At 52.7% G+C, this 20,407-nt stretch overlaps 1 protein-coding gene across 3 annotated transcripts in view; it reads left to right on the top strand.

Moving 5' to 3' along the window:
* LMNA (lamin A/C) overlaps positions 1–20,407 on the top strand; it is a 66,197-nt gene that overhangs the window by 2,923 nt on the left and 42,867 nt on the right. For all 3 annotated transcript variants that reach the window (XM_074981262.1, XM_074981264.1, XM_074981263.1), the window contains exon 2: positions 3,695–4,057. In XM_074981262.1, the coding sequence (XP_074837363.1) occupies positions 3,708–4,057 (350 nt within the window). In that variant the 5' untranslated portion in view covers positions 3,695–3,707. The remainder of the gene's footprint in view (positions 1–3,694; positions 4,058–20,407) is intronic.

Raw genomic sequence — 20,407 nt, forward strand, 5'->3', positions numbered from 1 at the left:
TACAAGGTTGTTGCTCTTCGAAGCTGCTGAGCGGAGACCTTTGTTATGTTGGGACGCTGACAGGGGAAGGGGGAACAGTGAAGAAGTACACTGGGAACCTGCTTGCAGCAGGCTTGGTCTCAGTTTGGTGCAGTTCCCTTCTGCCCATGGGCTGGGGTGGCATGCAGGGTTCCCTCTAATTTGTTCCATCCTGTGTGGAATAAATTTTATTGTGCGCACTGAGGCACACTGATACAAACCACCAGTCGAAACACAGGCTGCCATCTGTGGGCTCTCTGCCAATCAGCAGGTCGGGATTTGAATCTCTCCTGGGTGGCTGCCGCCCGAGCACTTAGCTTGGCTGGTGGTGGAGTAATCAGTTGCCACCCTTTGCAGAGGAAGAAGCTGGGTGGGTCATTGCTTCCTATTCTGGTCCAGCTGCCAGGTTGGTGGGAGAGGAAAGGGAGGTCCTGTTGTCCCCTTAGTGATGAACCCCGCCCCCTGTGTTCACCCACTGGTGCGCATACAGCTGCTTGCTTGGTCAGGACAGGGGGCTGTCCTTGGCGCACACGCTCAGCTGAGTGTCAGGAGGCCGAAGACCATGCACTTGCGTATCAGTTGCTGACATGCCTGTCTGCAACTAGCAGAGCCTGATGGGACTGGGAATCAAGTCACCCAACAAGCTCGGCCTGCTCCAACTGGCTTGGGCTGCCATCTGAGTGGCAGCAGTGGGAGGGGAGGGAAATGAGCTCATCCCCCCCCCCCACTTCCCCCAAGTGCTGGAATACCACCTGGCAGAGATGTATTTAGAGACAGCAATCAGATCCGCTCTCAGCTTGCACTTTGCCAGGCTCAACAAGCCAAACTCTTCTCAGGTCCTCTTGTAAGACTGGCTTTCCGTTCCCTGGAGCAGAGCTTATCTGCCAGGCCTATGTGTACCCTGGGGGTACGCAGGGATCTTCCAGGGGGCACATCAGCACATCTAGCTATTTGCCTAGGTCAACAGCTGGCTACCGAAAAGTACCAGCAAAGTCAGTAGAAATTAAAACTGTGTGCATGTTTATACTGCTCTGTACACTAAAATAGAGGGACATCCTTTGTATTTCAGCGCGTTTATTTTAGAAGGTGAAGATGGGAGAGAGCAGTTGTTCACTTCCAAAGCACTATGTATTTCTAGGTCTCATTTGGTAACCAAGTCGTTTTTAAGAGAGGTGAAACTGGGGGCAACACAAGACATCTCAGACTTCTGGAAGGGGCACAGTAGTCTGAAAAGGTGGCACACCTCTGGCCTGGTGGTGTCACTTCTTTGTGGCTGCTCCAGTTTTGAATTTACTCCTGGGTCCCTCCAGTTCTTACCTTTAGGCCACGCTACCGTCCTGGATCTAAACCCCCTGCTTGAAGTGGTGGCTTGTCTACACATAAAGTGCTGCAGAATGTAGCACGGAAGGCAGTACCTGGGCCAAGGAGAGAGAGCTGCTCCTGCCACTGTACTTAACCCACCCTTTTGATGGTAACAGAGAGGAAGCCGTGCTAGTCTATACACTATCAAAACAAAAAGCAGTCAAGTAGCACTTTAATGACTAGCAAAATAGTTTATTAGGTGAGCTTTCGTGGGACAGACCCACTTCTTCAGACCGTAGCCAGACCAGAACAGACTCAATATTTAAGACACAGAGAACCAAAAACAGTAAGCGAGGAGGACAAATCAGAAAAAGATAATCAAGGTGAGCAAATCAGAGAGTGGAGGGGTGGGGGGGAAGGTCAAGAATTAGATTGAGCCAAGTATGCAGACGAGCCCCTATAGTGACTCAGAAAGTTCCCATCACGATTTAAACCATGTGTTAATGTGCCGAATTTGAATATAAAAGTCAGCTCGTCCACTTCTCTCTCTAAAATGGTGCGATAATGTCTCTTCAGTAACACACATACCTTGAGGTCATTGACAGAATGCCCCATTACATTAAAATGTTGACTAACGGGTTTGTGGATCTGGAGTGTTTTGATGTCTGTTTTGTGCCCGTTGACCCTTTGTCTAAGGGAGTTAGAAGTCTGTCCAATATACAAAGCATCTGGGCATTGTTGGCACATGATGGCATATGTGATGTTAGAGGAGCATGAGAAAGTGCCCGTGATTCTGTGAGTAACCTGGTTAGGTCCAGTGATGGTATTTCCGGAGAAGATATGTGGACAAAGCTGGCAGCGGGTTTTGTTGCAGGGAAAGGTTCCAGGACTGGCATTCCTGGGGTATAGACTGTGGCTGTTAGTGAGGATCCTCATGAGGTTGGGAGGTTGTCTGTAGGAGAGAACAGGCATGTCACCCAGGGCCTTCTGGAGTGTAGCATCCTGATTAAGAATAGGTTGTAGGTCTTTAATAATTCGTTGCAGTTGTCTGAGTTGGGGGCTGTAGATCCCTTTGGATGGTGGAATTTCCCCTCCGCAAAACGATGTCTACATTAGGGCTAGGTTGGCTTAACAGTGCAGCTCAGGGATGTGGATTTTTCACAACCTCCAGCAATGTGCTTATACTGACCTAATTCCTGATTATAGACACGGCCTTATAATCCTTCTTGGGGTTGGACCTGCTTAGAGCAGGTTACTGGACTCCATGACCTGAGGTCTGTTCGAGCCCCAAGATTCTGTAGTACACCGTGCTCCCTGCTAGTGCTTGGGGGAGCACGTGGGACTCCTATCGCCCTGAAGCTGCCAGGGCGGGTGACAGAACCCATGAGTCTTGACTTGCACTAGCCACTGGATCATGTGCTCCTAATTCCAAATGAGAGTTGCCATGTGGATTTAAAGCTACTTAAATCCACATCTTTTGTTTGGGTAAATTTTCCTGGGCCTCTGGCTGTAGGTGAGTCCTTATTCTAGAAGAATGTCCACCTGGGGCCCGATTTGATCAGTTCCCCTTACTACAAACCCTAATTCACTGTGTGAGTCTCTTCCTCTAAGGCAGTGTGGCATAGTGGATAGACCACTGGACTGGGACTCAGGAGACATGTCTTTGCCACTGCCCTGCTGGGTGAGGCTGAGCAAGTCAGTTCCCTGCTGTCTGCCTCAGTTTCCCTGCCTGTAAAATGGAGGTCACGATCCTGACCTCCTTCGTAAAGTGCATGGAGAGCTACGAATGAAAAAGTCACCCAGAGAGCTAGGGATTCTCATTACCTTAGCCCATCCCAGTCCAATTTAAACCCCACCCAAAGCAACATAAACAAAACTGCAGAAGGTCTCGGGGTAGCTGCATTAGTCTGTATTTCTCAGTTCTGTCCCATACTCTGAAGTGGGTGTTACCCATGAAAGTTCGTTGCCTAATTACATAAACTTGTTAGTCTTTAAGGTTTAAACTACAAAAGCTGCTTGGATTCCACAATACCCAGATGGGGATTAGGTCACTGTCATTACCACTGTTGAAATGCACATCCAAGCAACTTATGCTCTACCTTTCTCACAGGGACAAGCCTTTATTTTAAACCTAGCTTGTTCTTCCAGGAACTGCTGCTGCTCCTTTAAATAATCAAAGTGGTGGTGGGGGGGTGGTGGTGCTGGCAGCACTATTTTGCATAGCCCCTCCCACTCCCCCACCCCCTCTCCTACTTCCCAAGGCTATTTGAGCTGAGATCCCTGCCTGCGAGTGACTCAGACTGTCAGTACCAGCGAAGCTGACGGCAGCACTGGACAGCTGCGTCCCTGACCCGTGCTCCTGTCTCTCTGCCAGGCTGTGACCCACGATGGACACCTCGTCTCAGAAGAGGACTACCCGGAGCGGGGCGGGCAGCACCCCGCTCTCCCCCACCCGCATCACCCGCTTGCAGGAGAAGGAGGATCTGCAGGAGCTCAACGACCGCCTGGCAGTCTACATCGACCGGGTGCGGTCCCTGGAGTCGGAGAATGCTGGGCTCCGGCTCCGCATCACTGAGTCCGAGGAGGTGGTGAGCCGCGAGGTGTCGGGCATCAAGGCGGCCTATGAGTCGGAGCTGGCGGATGCCCGCAAGACCTTGGATTCGGTGGCCAAGGAGAGGGCCCGGCTGCAGCTGGAGCTGAGCAAAGTGCGGGAGGAGTTCAAGGAGCTGAAGGCACGGTAAGCACCACGGCCTTGCCCACCAAAGCCGCCGGGGCAGCGGGTCGGACAATCATCTGCCCCCTCCATTCCAAGGCTGGGGCAGTCCCTAGGAGCTGGCAGCCTTGAGAGAAGCCACAAATATCCAGAGGCCGCAGGCCAAGCCAATAGTGTGTCGTAATGCGTCTGGCAAACAGTGGGGGACAGGGAGGGGAAAAAGAAACCAAGCTGGAGGAGAAAGGGAAAAATTGGTGTCTGAGTGGGGGTGTTACTGGGGTAGTGGGTGTTGTGCAGGGACAGGGAGGGGCAATTGTTGGCTTCCCCGCCACCCCATAATACACTGCTGCAGGGGCAGTGCACAAATTGGGCGCTGGGTGTACACGAGCTGGCGCCGTCCTTGGAGGGGAGCTGTCTTGGCAGCTGTCGGCCGGAGCGTCGAGATCCTGGGGAAAGTGCCTTTGGGAACGTGAGGTGGAATTCGCCAGGAGCTCATCCAAAGCCCCAGGCTCCAGAGGGAGCGGAGCGGGTTCGGGATGTGGATCTAAGCTTTGCCTCTGACCTCCAGTTCTCTGACAGGCTGGATCCGGTGTCCCAGATCTGGACACCCCTGGATTTGCAGCGCTGGACTTATCCCTAGATTCTCTCTCTCTCAGGCTGTCAGAAGTCAGGCAGGTCTGGCTGGCCCTGCCTTTCCTGTCTGCAGATCCTGCTTGCTTAGCATATTCCCCCACCTCCACCTTTGCCAGCCGTTTAAAAACTGGCCATGTATGAGCGGAGGTGCCCCCGTTACAGAGAGCGGGGGTGGTGGGAAGGGGGTTCCTGCATCTTGTCGTGCCAGCTGCCATGTGGGACTATCTTTGGGAACAGGCTGGAGCACAGATCCACAGCCCTCCCAGCCGCTTTCTGTTCCTCTGTGTCTTTCAGAACTAGCCTGAGCCTGCTCAGCCCAACAGGGTTCAGAGGCCAAGTTTTGGGGTTAGGTCTCTGCACGTCAGGCTCTCCTCATTCCTGTGTGATGGGGCTCCCCCTTCTCTGTCTGTCTGGGGGTTCAGATTCTCTCTCTCCCCTCCAGACACTTTTTCCTGCTGCTGTGAGGTTTGCCTCTTCCTGACGCTGCCCTTTCCCCATGCACACACCTCCCTGCCGTGCCAAGTTGGCCCTGGGGAGCTCATGGTGGCGCTCTGCCTGTCCTAAGCGTCGGACCCTGGTGGTCAATCAGGAAAGGTTTTCTGGGGACTCGAGCTTTCCTATTCTGTTGCTCCTAAGCCCATATATTGGAGAGGTGCCACATTTCCTGCCACCCACCATGGTGGTGAAGTTCAGAGGGATGCAAAGGTGACTGTTCGCGGCTCCTCTACCTGAAAAGCTTTGGAGCCATCTAATGCTTGTGGTCCAAAAGTTGTGGCCTCCTGTTGGCTTTGGTGGAGTTTGGGTCAGGACGTGCCCCTCTCGGGATGCAGCTTTGGTATATTCCGGTCTCTGCTGAGTCCGGATCTGTGCTGGGTAGCAGGAGACACTGTCTGCTGCCTCTGTCGCTCTGCTGCCCGCCGTCCGTCCTGGGGAGCCTGAGCTCCGGTTTCCATAATGGCAGACAAAACCCATCTCCCTTTCTTCCGTTAGCTCTGCAGCTTCTGACCCCTCTGGCCTTGCACTCAAGGTGTTCATCTTCCAAAAGGCCCCCAAAATGGCCACCCTGCTGGACATAATGATCCCTCCCAGATGGAGAGGAACATTTGACAGATGGCTTTAAAACCTGGCCAGGATTTTATATTTAGCGTCCTCCTCTCTTCCCCCACCATGATCTGTCTGTAGATAGCTCCATGGTCATCTCCGTGCTGTGTTGGTAGTTCTGCGTTTAGAGCCTAGCTAGAAGGGACTTGTTGCTATCTGAAGGTGGATTTGGAACGTGGCTTTGCCTGTGCTGAATGTCTGAGTCTGTTCTCCCCTGGCTGTGGGCATGCTGTGGTGGGGGAGCATTTTGGAGAACTGGGGGGAGGAAGAGATTTTGCCCCTTCAGCTGGGGCCACGTTGTCGAAGGGATTTTGCAGGCAGCATTCCCTGTAAGCTGAGCGCTCGGGCAGCCACCCAGGAGAGATTCAGATGCCGTCCAGCTGGTTAGCAGAGCACCAGCAGCCGGCAGCCAGCAGCCTGTGTTTCCTATGAGTGGTTCACATCTGTTTATGCCTTGGGACACGTAACAAAATTATTGCACACATGGATGGAGGCTATGAGAGGGAAGTGGTCTTATCTTTAGCCATCTCCTGCTGCTATATAGCTGTTGCACAGAGGCCCTGCTCCACTCCAGAGATGGTCGCAGTGCAGTGATCCCTGTATGTAATCTGAATGATCTCTTGCTTTCTGGAATGGAATGTGGATTCTCCCAAACTGGATGCTACTGCCTTTCTCTGGCACCACAGACCTTCTTGGGAAAAGCTCCCTTCCTTGCGTGAATTCCCAAATCACCGCTCTGCTGCTCTGAGCCTTGTCATTAGAAGTGACTCTGGGTGACTCAGGCCATTTATCTTGCAATCTCCCAGCCTGCCTGGCTTTGTGTGTGGAGAGCAGGCGGTGACAGTGGTTACCAAGAGAAACCGTAGTGTTGTGATGTCTCAAACAGAGACCCCGTGACTCAGCAGCAAAAGTGAAGAAGGTGGCTGATTTCCCCGGCTGTCGATATTGAATTATTCATTCGTTTCTGAGAGTGACTCTACCAGTTACAGGGAGCATAAATTCAGGGCAGAGCTAGTGAGTGTCGGGTAGGAGTACATGGAGGTGTTGAGCTGGGTTTCAGGAAACTTTGGTAGGGACTCCCCCCCCCCCCCCCCCGTAATGAGCAGGAGGGATTGCCTTCTGCTGGCTCATTTCGCAGGGCTGTGAGGCAGAAGTTAAATGAATCACAAGGTAACTCTGCTTGGAGAAGGTGTTCCAGTCAATGTGGCATTTCGTGCCTCTCTGAGGTTCTCCAAGCACCCAGCGGGGTTCAGAGGCTGGGTTTTGGGGTTAGCTCATGGCACTCAGATTCCTGTAAGATAGGTGGCTCCTAATCTCGCTTGACACTGGGGTTGTTATCATTTAACCAGTGAACTGCTAAGCCTCGCCCGAAACCAGTGGTTCTCAAAGTGTGGTCCACAACCATCTTGCAGGTGGGCTGTGCTTTGCGACTTGCCCCCCTGCTTGGCTCTCCAGCCGTGCGCCTCCCCACCTCCTTACGTCACAGCTGTGTATTTCCGTTTTTATGCTCCAGTAAACTAAGATGAATAATTTAGTATATAGAGACAAGTGAATGTGTTTTGCCTTCCTAGGTGGTTGGCAGGTGGTCTCCGGAAAGGTTTGGTGAATAGGGCAGAAAACTTTGAGAACTGCTGTCCTAAAGAGATGAGGCTTCCCAGTCACCGGTAACCACTGGGGGCTGGAGCAGCCGTTCTTCTATGACAGGCGGGGGCTTGCGCCAGCCCCGTGTGGCCTGCTGGAGCTGGAGATTCTCTAGCATGGCCAGAGCAGCCTCCATCTGCTGTGGACCCAGTCGGGCAGCTCCATGGGTGGGGCCATTCCAGCCTGGCTGGGTTAGAGTGGCTTTCCTGCCCACCCCCTCAGCCCCCTCTGTTTAATCAGACTAATTAGAACTAAATTACTAAATTAAACTAAAAACTAATTAGATAGGATTTTACACCCTACTTTATGCCTGAGGAGAAACTGAGGCAGGGAACTAAATGCTCTGGGGGCCTTCCCTGAGCTGGGAATGGAACGCAGGAGTCCTGGCTCTCCCCAGGCTGCTCAAACCACAGACCACGTACAGCGTCTCCTTGGGGCAGGAGACATCTGGGCGGGAAGGAGCCCTGTGCTGAGCCCCATGATATGTGAGCCATTGGATCAGAGCAGCCATTCACACCCCTTGCCAGGTTACAGTTATTTGGATCTGGGTCCAGTGTTCCTTTCTGAATTTACGTTCGTTGCTCTGCCAGGGGCTTGTAGAGTAGCAGCTGGGCGTGGCTGGGCCACAGCGTTACTGAGTCCCTGACTACTGGCTGGGCAGGGAGGCTCCCGCTAACTTTTTTCATGCATGTATGGAATAAATTTTGTTCTGTGCACTGATGTATGTTCAGATGTGCACCACCCATAGAAACACACGCTGCTGGCTGGAGGCACCTGATTCTTTCCTGGGCGGCCGCCCAAGCGCTCAGCTTACAGGGAACGCTGCCCAGGTCTGAGAGGGGCTGTGCAGCTGTCCTCGTTAAGCAGGGCAGTGGAGTTAGGCCCTTCTTGTAGTCACTCACCCCATTGCTGAAGAGGTGCGACATGCTCCCAGCTGAGCCCAGGTTCTGAGCTTGCTTTGGGCTGAGGATGGTGGATGGGATGGATTGTGTGTAAAACACTCAGAGGGAAGCTGCTGTAGGGGCCCTACTCACCCAGTTCACGCACACAGTCAGACGTGCAGCTAGATCCTAGGCAGGAGCATTGCCTCGGTATCATCCCCCACCAGGCTCCCCGGTCCCTGGTGTGAACATTATCTGGGCTGAGCAGCCGCTGCTCTCTCCGGAGGGCTGGTACGATAGCACCTACAGTGCGGGAAAGATGATGAGAGCAAACCAAGTGTCTACAGGTGGCTGGGAGTCAGCGCCTGGCGTTTCTTACAGCTGAACACAGCTTTGGGCACCAAGCAGCCTCTCGTCCCCCTGGCTGGCGAAGCCCTTAGTGTGACTGGATCCGCCCTGCAGGGCGTGTGCAGAAAGCAAGTGATGGTGCTACAGATTGAATCTCCCTAGTCCATCACTCCGTGGTCCAGCCACGTCTGCGGTTTAGCGTGATCTGAGTGAGCCGGGCGACCGTTTAGCACGGGTGTGGTCAAGCTTCCCGCAGTCCCGTAAAGTTTGTTTCCAGCCAGCAGGCCCGGCCCTCAGTGCTCTGTGCGGTTGTTTAGCTGTAATTTATCCCTCAGTGTCTTCTAAGAGCCCAGTAAGAAGCGGTGGGTTTGGTAATGTGCTAGAAAATATTGACCTACCGGGGTCTCGCAAATTCTCTTGTTCGGCACCTGTCAGGTGCCCAGGGTGCTGGATGAGAGGGGTTCAACCTGTGGTTACAGCACTTGGCTCTGTTGTTGCAAACCCAGCTTGGTGATGATGTGGGGCTGGGAAAATTGGCGGACTTAGCAAAGGCGCCCTCCCCTGGCTGTAGATTCAGCCCTGTTCCTTCTGGGTCTGGAGCCTGTAGTTCTTGCTGGTGAAATTAACACTGATGAAAGGTGCTGTGCAGACCCAGCCCAGGAACTGATTGCTACCTTAGTGCAACTTTTGAACTCTTTCCTCAAGGATGGCAGCTTGGCAGTTGCTCACTGAACTTCCCAACAACTTTGTGCAGAGGAGATAGGCTGTTGAACCCATTTTAATAATGGGAAAACTGAGGCAGAACATGGCATCGTGACTCACCTGAGCTCATAGAGCTTGGCTGAACAGGACCCCTCAGTTCTGGCTGCTCCATTTATCTCCCTACCCTTTAGATGACACTGCCCTTCCAGAGGCTGGGAACTGGACAGGCTCTGGGCGCTCTGATAATAAGCTGGGCATCACCTGAACCTCTCCTGGGAGGCCACACAAGCACTCAGCTTACAGGGAACACTGGTCTATGTGTATCAAGTGCAGTGTAAACAGAGGCCACCTCCCTGGGCTCTCCAGGGCACCCCTGCCTTGCCTGGGCAGGTCCAAAGAAATGGTTCCCTGGGGAACTCGCTGTAGCGTCAGCAGGCTCCAGAGCCCCATCCCTGTTTCCTGCCATGCAGGGTGTTGCTTCACCCCCGCCCATCAAGCAGGGAGTGGTGTGTGCCAGGGAGATTACCTCGCAGGGTTGGGCTCTCCCAGAACAGCCGATGGTGAGAGACGGCCACAAGGTTCCTTTAAAAGCAACGAGGGGTCCTGTGGCACGTTATACACTAGCAGAAATGTATGAGCATAAGCTTTCGTGGGCAAAGACCCACTTCATCAGATGCAGGTAGTGGAAGTTTGCAGAGGTTCCTTTAGTGCAGGGCTGACTAAGAGCCGATCCCTGGTCGTGGCAGTGGTCTGGAGCTCCTACCGCTGCCCTGGTATGAGAAGGTGCCTGTTGTGGGCCTGCTTTAATGAGCAGTGCCGGGCCAGCAGCCGGGAGGTGAAAGGTGGAATGGATCACGATGCAGCTCTGGGTTATGATTAACTAGCCTGCTCAGACCTGAGACTCCACAGTCATGCATCCAGCTTTGCCATTGCCTTCCCCCTCCCCTCTGTGCCAGCCAGAGTCCTCGGACAGACTGGGCAGGGGCATCTTGTCCCTACCCCACTGAGCTGTGAGTAGGCGACGTTGCCTGTAAGCTGAGCACTTGGGCGGCCACCCAGGAGAGATTCAGCCTCACTGCACAGAACAAAATGTATTCTGCCCACGGATGGAAAAAATTAGAGGGGACCCTGGGTGAGTGGTGTGATGGTAAAGAGCCCAGGCCCAATGAGTTCTGTTCCGAGTGTCAGAGGCTGCATCCGAGCTAGAAGAATGATGGGATATTGAGACCAAGGCAGAAAAAGGCTGTAGGTTATGGCCTGGTGCATGGCAGGTGGGCACAGCTTTGACCTGCAGCAGTTCATGGCATAGGACACCCACCAGAGCCCGTCTCTGGGAGGAGCTGGCAGCTGTTGGCTGCTGCTCCTTGTGCTGTGCAGAGCTGACTCTGGGGTGGGGCAAGCTGCACGTGTCCCTAACAGCCAGGCATGCCCGCCTGCCCCGCCCCCAGCAGCCAGCGGCTTTCCGACAGGCCAATTGTGCCCCGGGGCATTCCCAGGTAGCCTGCGATTGGATGGCAGAGTGGTGGTAGTTTGGATTTAAATGATGCTGGGGCAGCCCAAGTCTGACTCCCATCAGCAGGCAGCAGCCAACGCCCATCTCCTTCTGCTTTGCAAGGCCAGGGATTCATGAGGAAACACAGCTGTCTCTCCCCACCCCTGCCTAGCCAGGCCAGAGGGATTGCAGCCCAGCGCGCCCACCCCCGGCTCCACATGCCCCATTGGAGCCAGTTCCTTGTGCCGCGGTCCCCACCCCATGGCGGCCATCTGCCCGAGCACTGCCCCCTCAGGACGGCCGTATGTGCACTGGTGCATCCGGGGAGACCCCGCGTGATGTTCCCGGTCTGCCTTTGTCGGATGACAGTGGGCTGCTCTCCCATGTGGACCAGCCTGTGCTGGGGTGGGAGCAGGCAGTCGCCCATGCTGGGGAGTGATTCCTCTAATTTCCGCCACCCATGGGTGGGATAAATGTTGTTACATGCACCAAGTGGGTGTGCACCACCAATAGAAACCCTTATTGGCGTTCAGCTGAGCAGCTGCGTGGTGCCCAGCCCAAGTGCTCAGCTAATGGGGATCACTGCTGGGGAAGCTCTGGGGTTCCCTTCCAAAGCTCTGCATGGCAGCAGCTTTGGGACTCATTAAATGCAAGCCAGTTGGGCTCCTCCAGAAGGTGACTGACTGCTGCCTAGGACAGCTGTCTGGGAGGATAGGTTTGGCAGGTCCTGCCATGGCTGAGCCGCTCTCCTCCATGGTTCTCAGCTCTTCCATACACTTCTCTCAGCCCAGCCTGCCTCCTGCTTCCCCTCCCAGTGTTTGATCTTCCTGGGAGAAGAGCTGGGAGGGAGCCCTGCCTGGGGTTTACCTTGCATAGGTGGCTTTGCTATAGAAGCAGCCCCAGTTCTGAGCTTGCCTGCTTCCCCCCAATCTCCTTGCTCCCTCCCACGCGTGGGAAGCACAGTGGTCAGTTCGGGTGCAGCTGTGTGCCTGCCTTGATCCTCCCGCTGCCTCCCTGGGTTGAAACCAAGGTGCCATTCTGCCAGCAGCTCATGCCAGCTGTGTGGCTCAGCGCCTCCCTGGGATGCCAACCACATGTCACGCAGCCCCTTGCTGCTTTGCATTAGGACAGGATGACTTGGCTGTCTCCAAGTGGATCTGGACAAAACAGCTCTACGAGGCTTTTTCCTCTGCTGCCTCAGGAGCTGCTTGGCCAGAGTCAAGGTAAATTCCCCCTCCCTCTTGTTGAGGTGAGTTACCCTTTGTGGGTACCTGACCATGGTCTTTCTAATTTTTTCTAATTTTTTTCCATCCCTCAGCAGAATAAATTTTGTTATGTGCACCAAGGCATGTGCGGCTGTGCACCATGAGTGGGAACATGCTGACAGCTGTTGGCACCCTGCTGATCAGCTGGACGACACCTTAATCTCTCCAGGGCGGCCGCCTGTGCACTTAGCTTCCAGGGAGTGCTGTGCCTGACCCATTCGGACCCCTCTGCTGGAGAAATCGAGGGCCGTGCAGAGGGAACGGGCTTCTGCACGGGGAGGTGCAGCTTGCTTTAAGCTCCCCAAAAATCTCAGGGCAGTTGTTCATCCCAGTTTGCGCTTGGCATCTGGCCAAATGGCTAGTTCCATTCCCACCAGTGCTGGCGGCTCTGCTAGATCAGAGAGGAGGAGAGAGAGAGGGTCTACAAACATTTTTCTCCTGTTCCTTCTCCAAAACAGGAACCAGTCCCTGCTCTCTCTGTAAGATTGTCTGAGCTATTGCTTCCTGAATTACAGGCCTTAACCTGATTAAGCTGGTAGCTCTGTAGCTCTGGATTGATTTTTCTGTCCTTCCCCAGCCCAGTCCTCCTCCAGTTTCTTAATGAAGAAAAGTCTCTCAGCCTTTGACATCTGCGTGGACGTTGGAGTAACCAAGCAGCGCCTGCCTGGTTAGGAGCGATGGATGTTTAGATAACATCCCGAGCCGATTTTTCCTTCCCCCACCAGACCTGAGCTGCAGCTCGTCAGGTTGGGGTATGTCCAGCCTCCCCAGTTTTGTTGGTGAAAGTCAGCGGGCGCACTCTGGTGCATGGCTCTAGCAAGAGGTGGCTGAGCTACAGCAAAAGCCAGAGGGAAGCTACTGAAAAACGTGGCAGGGAGCCAGTTTGCAATAGGACAGGACCTGGGAGAAATTTTAAGTTACTTTCCCCCCTGGTTGACGACCCAAAGTCGACAAAAGAAAACTCGCCGGAGGGCGTTCACGCTTGTTCCCTCTGTCGACGTCATGTCCACGCCGGGGGCACCGTCACCGACAGTGGGAGCGATGCGTGGTGGGCATGTGTCCCGCAGGGCAGTGTTGTGGGAAGGTGGAGCTGATCCCTATGCGTCTTGGAACTCCCTCCCGGTTCTCCCACAGCCTCCTCAGCTGTCAGGAGCGGCATCGTGAGTAGCCTTGTGGGCTCTCCGTGCTGAGGGATGTCATAGCAGCCCAGCAGCCTGTCGCCCTCCTCCGACAGTGGCCGTCGGCCTCCACTGTGTTCCCGGTTCAGGGCAGAACAGGAGCACGCCAAGGATTTACTCTTTATTCTGCAAAGGGAGCAGCTCACTCAGCTGTCGGCTACATCCCAGAGCTTGGATGGGGTGGGGTGCATTCCTGTAGGGCAGCAGAGACCAAAACATAGAGCAGAACCATCAGGGCAGGGCATTGTGGGATACTGGCGAAAGCCAGTTCTGTGGACAAAACAAACAGCAGAGTCTACACCGGGGTTCCCTCTCTTTCTTTCCATCTAGGCGCAGAATAAATTTTGTTCTGTGCACCACTAATAAAAACAGACACTGCCAGGCGTGGGCACACTGCTCATCAGCTGTGCGGCATTTGAATCTCGTGGGTGGCCGTCCAAGCGCTCCGCTTACAGGGAACACCGGTCTCCACTGGCCCCTTGTCAACAATAAAGGGAGGAGGAAAGAAATAAGTCTCTGGTGGGGTTGGAAGCTTTTTGCTGCCAGAACGGGGAGTCTCTCCCAACAATAAGTCCCATAGCAGTGCGAACCCTCTCATTGTTTTGTTGCCAAATGGCAGTTTCACGTGACAAAACTTGGTAGCACAGACTGTGGGTGGGTCTTTGCCTGCGCTGGGGTTCTATGGGAGACTTGCGAAAAAGAAAGCAATTGAAGGAAAAAGCAGTCAAGTAGCACTTTAAAGACTAGCAAAATAATTTATTAGGTGAGCTTTGGTGGGACAGACCAAGTGGGTCTGTCCCACGAAAGCTCACCTAATAAAGTGCTGCTTGACTGCTTTTTGTTTTGATAGTATATAGACCAGCACGGCTCCCTCTCTGTTACGACTGAAGGAAGGGACAGGGTGGACTGTTTTCACCTTGCTGGACTGCCACTCCGAGAGATGAACTGTCTGCTAATTATCTGCAATCATGAGGCAAGCTGGCCCACGGCTTGCATGCCTAGAGGGACCCTCTGCCACCATGCAGGGGAAGAGCAGTTTGGTTTCCATGGCCCCTCCAATGTTGTGCCAATGACTGCTTTGGTTTTTGTGTGCTGTGGACACCTGCCCCGCCTGTGGGGAGCTTCACTGAGACCCCACAAACTCATTCCATGCATAGGGTTCCCAGAACTCCATTAGATGGGCATGATGGTACACTCATTTGGACTCCAGCAGGCCAAGTAGAGGCACCTGGTTCTGTAGCACATGGCTGATTGCCTGTGCCAGCCTGGCCCTTAGAACTTCCTCTTCAGCTTCTTGTGGAGAGAGAATTACGTGGCTGGTGCGCGTGGTTAACTGGAGGACTCTTTCTCTTTGTTTAAACAGCCAGTCTCAGCCTTGATCCTGGAGTCAGTGCCCAGGCTTGGCAGGGGACTGAGAGAGAGAAGTAAAGCAAGGAACTGGCAGTCAGGACTTAGGGTTTGGCCCATGTTCCGGGAAACGGGTGGAAGCCAGTGGTTAGACCAGGGGAACTTGGGAGTCAGGAATCCTGGGTTCTAGTCCCAGCTTGTGTGTGATCTTGCATGAGTCATTTTGCTCTTTGCTGCCTCAGTTTCCCTGTCTGTAAAATTTCACATGGGGACATGAGACTTAAAGTTCCCAGAGTGCTTTGAGAGCCATGTCTATAAGTGACATGTCAGCTTAACCCCCTCACGCCAGGAGAGAGTTCTCCTCTTCCATTCATCCTGCGCCAAGCTGGCCTGACTCCTCTCGGAAATGCTTCGCGGTGACGCTGACGTGGTTTTGCTGGAACATGGTGCGTAGGGAGAAAAATTGGATCTTCACAGCGCATTCCTCCCCGCCACCACCCTCCTCTATAGAGGAGGAAAAGCGTTTTTCTTCGGGGAAGAGCTGCCCTTTTGAGACGAACAAAGAACAGATTGTACAGTCAGGCCGGACTTCACAGCATGGCTGTACAGGAATCACAAGAGCGACCTGCTTAAAGGACAGGACCTGGGGCGGGGGAACATGCCACGTTTATGTCCTTGTGAACTTCATAGCCACTGGGACTGATTCTCATTCACACTTGGACTCTTTTCACCTTCCTAGCACCATAAAGGAATGTTTGTCCATGCAAATCAAGCTTAGTGTGTTAATTATAAACCCCAGATGATTTCTCCCAAACATTCAATCACTGACACTCCAGCCTTGACCTTACAAATGCGAATACTAGAACTGGGAGGGACCTTGAGCCATCATCAAGACCAGTCGCCTGCCTGCCCTCACTGCAGGACCAAGCATCATCCAGAGATGATCCCCAAGAAGGGTGGGTCTAACCTGTTCTGTAATAGATTGGGATTCCGGTCTAGGGCAGAATTCCAGCTGATTGGCCTCGCAGTGCCTGCTGCTTCACAAGAAAGGGCAAAACCACCCCCTGCAGTAAAGGGACAACCTACAGGTTACTTGCCGCACATGTGGTGTGGGTAAGGCCAAATCCAGCTTCTCATTCTTATGGCAACAGAGCTGGCATTGATATTGCTGTACCCCGAATGAAGGCTCCAGCTTGCTCCCCCAGAGCTTCAGGGCTCCTCTGGCTCAAGCCCAGGCAGGGAGAAGGGACGTTAAGTTGGAGGGGCAGATCCCTCTTCACACAGGGTACTTAGACTGTGCGCTCTTGGGCAGAGGGATGTATTTTGTTCTGTTTGTACAGCGCCTAGCACCACAGGGTTCTGCGAGCTGCCACCATGGAAATAACTAACAGGAGTAAAGTTTTCAAAAGCACATCAATCACATAGGCACCTAAATCACATTGATGTCTCATGGAACCTAGGCTCCTAAGTCACTTAGGAGACTTTCTGATTAGAACGGCCCTTAGGCAAATGAGAGCACAATTGAGAAGATGGTGGAGATGGGTGGGGGTCTTGTGTGTGCCTGTTACTCTGTTCAAGGCATGTGCTCCGGGAGAGAGGGTTGAGTGCCCACCAGGAGTTTCTTAAAGAGAACTCAGCAGCGAAGTTACCCTGGCTTGAGTATAAACTGGGCGTGGCAGGGATGTGGCTCCTGAACTGGAGGAGGACAGGGAGACCTCATGGATACTTGCAGTTGAAGAAGACCTTAAATCATATTATTGGAGTAGGTGCTAGAAGCCTGAAATGAGAGCTTGGCCCCGTTGTGCAAGGTGCTGTACATTTACGCGGTCAGAGAAAATGGCCTGAAAGAGTTCAGGAAAGAGGAAACTGAGACATGGAGTGAGTGATTTGTCTATTGTTGCCAAGCAGGTCACAAGCAGAGCTGGGAACAAAACCAAGTTTCCCAGTCCAAAGGCTGTACCTGCAGGCTACCCCCTTGCTGATTTGAAAAGGTTCCTGCCATTCCATCGTGGCTTTCCCAGCACTGGGGTTGCAGCTCCGCGTCACTCGCGTTCCCTGCTGCTGCACTTGCTGCAGTCACTTGATCTTCCAGCTCCTCACTGCATGGCTGGGATCGCCGTGTCCCCGAGATACCCAGCTGTAAGACAGGCACTTTACAAAACTCGGCTCTATACATAGCCCAGCTCTATACAAACCCCGACCTTGGCACTGGTCAGGGAGAGGGCCTGATTGTCCACCTGTTCTTGTGTTCTCTCCCTCCCTTGCAAGCACTCAATAGCCTCACTGTGAGGCTAAACAACTGGCCCAGCAGACAACTGCTGAGCAGAGGAGGGTGGGAAGATAAAAGAGGATCTAATGACAACGCAGGCGATCTGAGTCAACTTCACACCCCCAGCTGCAGTGGCGTGTCTCTTCGCAAGGTCTGGCAGCTGAGCTCCCCGCAGCACTGGAAGAGCAGAGGGCGATGATCTCAAGACCGGGGCTCAGTTCTCTGCAGCCCTGTTACGTGCACGCGCCTGCGCACCAGTGCATAGTGCTGTGAAATGTTGCCATTCTGATCTAGTACCGCCATGCACTGGTGCGAGGGAGAACACCAGGGGAGCAGGGCAGCGGAGACTCGGGCCTCATGGTGTTGGCCCACAGGCCCTCCTGACCAGTGTGCCCTCTAGTGTTTTTCATCCGTGTGTAGAATAAATTCTATGTGCACTGAGGCATGTGCAAATGTGCACCACATATAGAAACCGAAAAACTAGCTTTGTGTGCTTTGCTAATCGGCTGGGTGGCTTTGGAATCTCTGCTGAGTGGCCGCAGAAGCTCACAGCTTACAGGGAATGCTGCTTCCAGCTCTGGCTCCAAACACAGCTACAGCACAGCCTGGTGTGCACTCACAATTAACACCAGGGCAAACAGATCGTCTACTACTGTGTAGGAAAATACCTCACTGGTGTTGCGGAGTCTTCACAGCATGGCTGTGTGTGCATGTGCGTGCACGCACACGTGCACACACACGTGTGCCAGCCATGTGGAATTAAACGGGATTTAACCTATGTCCGTCACATGGCAAACTGCATGGTGACCTTGGACTTGCGTGTGGCTAAAACACGCTTCTGCCCCATTTAGCACTGCAAGAGCAACTCTTTCACGTGTCAGTGTGGATACCCAGGTGACTGCACCCTCCAGCATGGTAGGTTCTGCAGTGTTGCAGGATGCTAATTCATCATCATCATTAGTAACCGTGGGCTCGGCGCCTCTCTCACTATTTCTTTCCATCTTTCCCTGTCCAGTGTGGAGTGACTTATCTTCTGTAACAGCAACGAAGGGTCCTGTGGCGCCTTATAGACTAACAGAAAAGTTTTGAGCATGAACTTTCATGAGCACAGACTTACTTCATCAGATGCTGGTCTTGGAAATCTGCAGGGCCAGGTAAGATTTCCAAGATTTCCAAGACCAGCAGATTTAAATTTGAAAAACAACTAGCCAAAGAGTCCAAATATAATAGCAAAATGTTTTTTAAGTACATCAGAAGCAGGAAGCTGCTAGTGGACCAGTGGGGCAACTGGATGGTCAAGGTGCTAAAGGAGCACTCAAGGATGATAAGGCCATTGCAGAGAAACTACATGAATTTAATAGGCAGCAGGTTTAAAACAAACAATAGGAAATATTTTTTCATAAAACACACAGTTAACCTGTAGAACTCCTTGCTGGAGAATGTTGTGAAGGCCAAGACTATAGTAAAGTTTTAATTACAGATTGCAGATTTCCAAGACCAGCATGTGATGAAGTGAGTCTGTGCTCACAAAAGCTCATGCTCAAAACTTTTCTGTTAGTCTATAAGGTGCCACAGGACCCTTCGTTGCTGTTACAGATCCAGACTAACATGGCTACCCCTCCGATACTTAGCTTATGTAGATGAGCTCCGCACCAATCTACTATATCACCTACCCATTCTCTGTGGGGTCGGCCTCTCCTATTTGAACCGTCTATTATGCCGAATACCAGGGTCTTGATTTTTCGTTCGTTGTTCATTCTGCAAATGTGTCCAAATGGTTGTAGCTTCCGTTTTGTAACCTGCAGCAGGTTCTCTTTTGGCTGTATCTTTCTGTATAATTCCTTATTGGTGACCTTGTGCAGCCATCCTATTCTCGGAATCTTTCTATGACAACTCCTAATTGGGGGTAGGTTATAAAATAATTTCCTGACTGCACTGATTACGAGGAAATGGCAAATCAAAGGTTGAAGAGCACGAATCAGTCCCTGTTTTCCTAGGAAATGTTCTCTGGGGATTAAGCCCCAACCTTCAGTTTGGAGACTTGTCTTCAGTTTCCTGCACTGCTGCAGACTCTCGTAATGACCTTGGCCAAGCCACTTAATCACTCCATGCCTCAGTTTCCCCACCTGTAATGATGGATGAGTCTGACCTTTGGAAAATACTGGGAGACATACTGATGAAAAGCACCATAGCAGAGCTATGGATTATTATTTGCTTAGTTTCAGGTAGGAAGTGTCTCTTACTGTGTGTAGGTACGGTGCCGAGAACGATGGGGTCTTAATTTCAGTTGAAGCCCTTAGAAGCTGTAGTACAAACAGAACTGTGCTGGGAACAGGGTTACTAGTTCAAGATGTAGGTGAAACTGATACTTGTTGTCTAGGGTGAAGAGGACAGTTGTCTTTTGTTTTAAAATCATGGGTGCCATAAGCCTATGGACTGGGGCAAAGTCCTCTGTGCAGAATTAGAGCAGGAGATTAAGTGCACACACACCTGGCGATAACACAGGCAGGTGTCAGATTGGAGAGATTGCACTTTACCCTGCTGATTCTAGTGTTAACTGCTATATTTTGCATGAGTATAACTGCAGGAACTGCCCATGCCAGGTGGTAGAGTTTGTAGCTCTTGTAGTTGCAGAGAAAGGCTCGGAAATGTGACCTCTAAAGGCTCAGAAGTTTAGAAAAAAGTAAAAACCCAAATTTGTACATTTTAAAAACAAGCCTTATCATTTTTAAGCCATTTTCGTGTTTTTTTGGATCCCTGCTGGTAAAGGTCTTGTGTTCAGCTATCAAATCATTAAGATCACTGTCAGAAAGCAGCAATCCCAATTCCAGCTCTGCTCACAAAACCTCCTTCTTCCCACATGTTTTATCTCTTGGCTTCCTACAGGGGAAGGAAACCCCTGGGAATGAACAGCTTTGAGGCTGGTACCAGCCTCTGTGATAGCAGCTGCAGAAGGGACTAAGGGAGCCTTATGCTCACAAGGGCACGTGGGGCAGAGTTTGCTTAGCCCCCCATTGTGGCAGGTAGCTTTTCTGAATGCGCCATCTGCATTGATCTTAGGTACTGCAAACCCACAGAGAAGGTGGAACCCTCCTGGATTGGGCCATCTGGTGGTGCCATAGGCACAAGACAGGAACGGTTCTCCCCCACCCCAGAGAACCTGGAGACTTGAGTTAAGCTTGTTTACAGCTTCTGCTCCGGACCAAAGGGTGATGGGGGAAACTGAGGCATGCAGAGGGGGCGAGCGACTTGCCCAGGGTTCCACAGGGTTCACCTCCACAGCAACAGTTCTGCACCGGCTCGTCTCCCCACACCAGCCTGAATCCATCCCGCCCAAAGGACAATTGGCCGTGCCTGGGCCGCATGGTCAGCTTGCAAGCCTGATGTTGTGCCATCGCTGTCCAGGCCTCACTGCTGCTGTTCCTTGTGCTGGCGGGAGTCGGGCTGGTCCAGGTCGACTAGGCCATGCACTGCTGTTGCGGTGTAGACAAACTCACCCGTCTGGACACGTAACTCC

This window comes from Carettochelys insculpta, chromosome 30 (genome assembly GCF_033958435.1).
Source record: "Carettochelys insculpta isolate YL-2023 chromosome 30, ASM3395843v1, whole genome shotgun sequence".
Classification (NCBI taxonomy): Eukaryota; Metazoa; Chordata; order Testudines; family Carettochelyidae; genus Carettochelys; species Carettochelys insculpta.